This window comes from Mycena indigotica, assembly GCF_014461135.1.
Source record: "Mycena indigotica strain 171206Taipei chromosome Unknown Mind.scaff0001, whole genome shotgun sequence".
In the NCBI taxonomy this organism is placed as follows: Eukaryota; Fungi; Basidiomycota; class Agaricomycetes; order Agaricales; family Mycenaceae; genus Mycena; species Mycena indigotica.
In genome coordinates, this window is record NW_023503000.1 from 73514 (window position 1) to 78531 (window position 5018).

General features: G+C 51.2%; 1 protein-coding gene across 1 annotated transcript; it reads left to right on the forward strand.

Moving 5' to 3' along the window:
• Window positions 1-214: 214 nt before the first annotated feature.
• Window positions 215-3003, forward strand: MIND_00000200 (uncharacterized protein; the record flags this gene model as incomplete). The annotated part of the gene is made up of 10 exons (XM_037356979.1): window positions 215-276; window positions 465-496; window positions 547-611; window positions 723-758; window positions 817-1471; window positions 1533-1691; window positions 1740-1875; window positions 2474-2618; window positions 2674-2774; window positions 2820-3003. 10 exons carry the CDS (start codon window positions 215-217, stop codon window positions 3001-3003), a joined length of 1575 nt encoding a protein of 524 aa, XP_037224889.1.
• Between the last annotated feature and the right edge of the window lie 2015 nt (window positions 3004-5018).

Here is a 5018-nt window from a genome sequence, read left to right on the forward strand (position 1 = left end):
TCATTTACTGTTTTGTGGGGGTTGATGTATGGGTTTCCGTGTGATTGGTTGAGCAGCGTCTGGTTCGCTGACGTCCCGTGAGTCGTTTTGGCGAGCATAAAGCATGGGGTCATAGGGGGGCCATAATTGGGCGGGTTGGCAGTGAAGTTTTCGTGTAAGAGGGCTCTCCCGCCGCTCTTGGTCGTCTTCAGGTCTACCTTCCATCCGTCTAACCATGATCCTCGATGCCGCCCGCATCATCTCGTCGATCTTTGACTGCCTTCGACATATCTGCTGGTGTGTAGGACGAGCGCGTAGAGTGTCGGGAGAGAGTCGGGGAGGGGCACACGTGTATCTGGACCACCAAAGGTGCGTCGAGGGCATTTTCCCCTCTGTTAAGTCGCTGACCTTCGTCCTCTTCAGCCCTCTTGACGTGCTCTAACATCTCTCAACCCTTGTATATGACGATACTTAATCCAGCCCAGCTGCCGGGCCGATGCCCCGGGAGGGCGAGAAGGTGTGTTATTTCAGTCTCTTCACGCCCATTTCGTGATGCAACTTTTCCAGCCTTCCGGCCCCGACTCCCCCTCTTGCTGCTCTACGCGTCTCCGAGCACTTCTGGCCTGCAAGCTGTGGGCACGGTTGTCGCACTTAGGCTGTCGAGCAGTGGCCAAGAGAAACAATGCCCTGCCGGGGGATTTTTCATCACACGCCTTCAAAGTTATCCCTCTCAAACGCCGTAGAGGATTATAAATACGCAGCCATGGGGCATGCACGAGGTGCGTACCCGCGGAAACCGGTTTCTTCCCACTCTCATCGATGGCCCTCGTCAAAAAGTGCCCCGATACATGGACGGAGAATGGTGTGCAATCCACCTTTGACATCGCCTTCTCATCGACCTCTTCGCTCACGGGAACCACGGACGTGTGCGGCTGGGGCTGGCGCTTCGCCTGGGATTGCTCCAATGGACCAGTCACCGTCTACTTCGACCCGCACCTGATAGCAAATGCCAAGTACGGGCGGGTATCGTGCACTCTGTCTACCACGGGCCTGGTGGCAGAGATAGACGACATGAACACCTTTTCTGTCAAGCTACCGCTTCCCTCCGCCGAGCTACCTCCACATACGGCCAAATGGCCCATCGGCAGATGGTCCCGTGTCAAGATACTAGTCCGGAAAAGCAAGTCGTCCAAGTCCGAGCGCCAATACCTAACGTCCCCTCCTGCTGTCTTAACCATCACCGTTACCTTCACGCGCGCACACGGCTTTGCTCCTCCCCAACCGCTCACCATCCGGACCCGCCTCCCATCCTCTGAAGAGCCACTCCCCACACGCATTCGCGCTTGCCTCGCCGACACAATCCACGGCGGAGAACTTATCGACGTCAAATTCTGGCTTTACTCCCGCGTCGCGACTGGATACGTGTATCATCCGCGCCCGCTCTATGGGAACCTCAAGCTTTTGCGCGCAACGTCAAAGCAGTTCGACCAAGGTAATTATATAAGTCTGGGTGCTGCTTATATGCGATGCTGACCAGTTACCGACTCGGACAGATCTCGACGACTTGCTGAGTGGTTTCGCGGAATCAGGCCAGACGGACATCGCCACGGACAAGCCGCCCCAGGCCGCGTTCGAGGAGTACGACTACGTGTCTGACAGCGACATGGACGACGATGAGGAGATTGGCGGAGATATGATTGTCGACGAAGAAGGTAGGTGGATACTCATCACGTCCTCTTTGCTTGTATCACCTTGTTTAGGCCCCAAAATTCCAGAGCCAGAGTCTGTGGCAGGTTCCAGCACACAGATAATGCAGTCCCAGGCTGAAACTGACTCACAAAATGTTCTTGGTCGCCGCGGCTACCGCATTGTAATCAAAGGCCATGCGTATAACACGTTCGTGGTCTATTGTTGCCGTTTTATGGCTAGGGCTCCAACCATTTCTGTGTACAAACGTTTGTACACGGTTATAACCATTTTTATTTTCATTTAGTTTACTATGGTATGTAAATGGTAAATAAATGAAAACAAATGGTTTAAATGGTTATTCTCTGATAACAATAGCAGACATGCTCATAACTATGTTACTATCAGGTATATATCTGGCTACCAAATACACACTAGTGTAGGACATACCTTCCACATAAATATAGATAGTTGTTACATTTGTAGGCTTCTTCTTGAAGGAATCCATCACATGATCTGGCATCAAATAAGCCAAAGGCAATGAATCTGCCCTACAGGCCCATCTAGAACAGTATTACAAGTGAGAAAATGCCATCTTTCAGTTAAATAACCCTTATAAACTCAAGTATGTACCATAAAATTGTTGATCATTTCATATTATTATATTACTATTTTTAACTGTTTTTAAATGGTAATAAACGTTTACTAAACATTTTCTTACCATTTCCATTTAGTTTACCTGGAGGTGTAAATGAAAACTAAATAGTTGGAGCCCTATTTATGGCTCGAAACTAACAGCTTATTAAAGGTGGAAAGCATTGCTTTACTACCTCTACACCGGCGACATCCACTTTCGCAAGATCAAGGCGGGGAATGGCCATTCTCCCACAGCCAAACGCGACGACGGTGCCCCAGAATGCTCCCCGAAATCCATGTACAAGCTCGCAGAAAAAGCGCGTTTTTGTTTCCACCTGCCCTTGAATTCGCTGAAACTTGAGCACTACGCAGCATGGCCTCGAGGACCTCAAAGCCCGCGCGCTCGAGTCGATCCGCTCTCAAATGTCGGTGGACACCATCGTCCACGAGGCGTTCTCTAACTTCACCGCGATGTATGTCCAGTGTCTCTGTGAGCTTATTCTAACGCGTCCGCACAGGTTCGACGAAGTCAAAGCCATGCAAGTCGGCTTCTTGCGGAAACATCTACGCGACGCGGCGGTCCGCGAGAGCCTGACGGGCATGTTGCTCCATCTGTGTGACGGCCGCGGGTCGTCTGCCTCCGCTGCCGTGCTGCAGGACGTCATTTACGGTGTGGAAGATGGTTTCTCCTCTGAATACTAGTAAAGTGGAGAGGGCGAAAAAGGTTCCGGAGAGATTGGTGTTAAGAAATGATAGAAAAGAACAAGAGCCTGAGACGAAGAGATAAAGTTCCATGGTGATTGGACAAATCAAAGAAGAGAAGGAACTAGTAGTAGAGTGTAAGACTACTTGGGAAGGAAAACAAGAATGATATAATCCAAAATGCTGGAGTCGTGCTTGATAACCAACAGCATTGGGCAACTTGAACGACGATGATAGAGCGCTCAAGGCGCAAATAGCCAGACAGTGGGAAACGCTTATGCGTTATGAGTCGATAAACAATGCGGATAGGATGTTTCAAACATCATAGAGCGGAGGTCCTACTAGTAGATAGATGCTGCAGACGTTGAGCATGTTTGATAGAGCAATGACCAGTACTTACTAGTACTGGCTATTCTCAGTCTCGCGCATGTTCCTCACTCGATAGCCTCCGATCCTTACATCACCCAGCCTTCCTAAAGTTGTCGTTGGATAACACGCATGTGCTCTTCGTTGCGGCCTTGAAGTCTGGGAGAGCAGAGTCAGCAAAACGCGGCAAGGAAGAAGTCCAGCTTTCACGCACCGACAACCACTACTCCCCAGCTTATTCTAGCGCCGTATACAGTGAATCTCCCGCTCGCAACCTGTCTTCCAGCCCTTGCACATCGTCGTTATATCGATGCAGGGTTTCGACGCTGCCTGTGTGCTCGTTGGGGCTTACTGCCTCGCTTTTCTATGATTAGCGTGAGTTTTGCCCAGCATGTTGACGGGCAAGCATTACCTTCCTCGTCTTCCTACCTCACATCTGCATTATGTTCATCGTTTCCGTGCCTTTATTTCCTCACTAGCGTGTCGCGCCTTTCTCGCCAAAGCGTTGCTAACTTCACTGCCGATATGAGCTGTGAGATGAGCGAGCGCCGGAAGGAGAGAATGAAAGAGCCGCACCAAGGCCGAGGTTGTCACCGCGCTGGAGTATTAATATTGTCGATGAGAGTGTGGCAGTGGGCCGGAGTAGTAAAATGTTATTCTGGGCCGCATCCGAGCATATACATGCGCGTGGGATGAGGAGGTCGCAAACGCGCGCGGCGAGAGAGCGCTAGCAATCCCAGCCAGGAGCCGCCACTATCGCTGGCCTTCCCGGCAGCAGGCTAATGAGAAGCTCGCGTTTGGAAAGGAAAAGCTGTCTCCGCCGTTGGAGACGACCGCGTCGGATTCGTTGGTTGTATTAATACTTCTGTGTCGCTGCTGCTAACAAACAGTGGAGACATTGCCTCCGGATCCACGAAAGTTCGGCCATTGTTCTGGGAGATGTCGAGTGGGGACTACAGCTTTCGATACAGCAGATGCAATGTCCGCAATGAACGCCGAGCGGGATATGGGAGAACGAGGTCAGCGTTGTTACTACCTTTCCGTTGCTGGGCCTGTCTAACGAGCAAGGTTTGCGGTCTGAGATGACGATGACGATGAGTGGCGTGAAGGAATTGGAAGGAATAGCGGGGCAATTGTGAAGGGAAGGTACAGGGGAAATAGTTGAGGCGTCTGCGTCAGGAGAGGACACGCGTCAAGGACCGCTTGGAAGGTAAGAATGCTAAGTTAGCATGCGAATAAGTAGCGCACTCCTCTCTGGCTTTCGTTCCAGCTTCGTTTCTCCCTTCACGCTTCCTTTTCGTCACGGTCCACATCGGCCTGCTCCACTTGGCCGGAAGGCTCTTGGTGGCCCGCTGCATCCAGACCTGACAGGCACTGTAGCGGTTTAGCTTGAGTCACATCGCCAAAAAAACAAATCAGCGCACCGCGAATAAAGGCACAACTCTATGACCGTACATGGGCCGAGAATCAATACCAGAACAGCGGGGCGAAGCAACATGTTAAAACAGCAGGGGTTGATTTGACTGGTGAAGCAGAGTTATGACTGGGCTGCAAGGAGTGTAAGCACAAGTGCGGATGGAAAACATAAAAGACGCACCCGCCGTTTTCCCCCACTCTTTGTCTCCCATATTGAGGTCCAATCCCCTCCT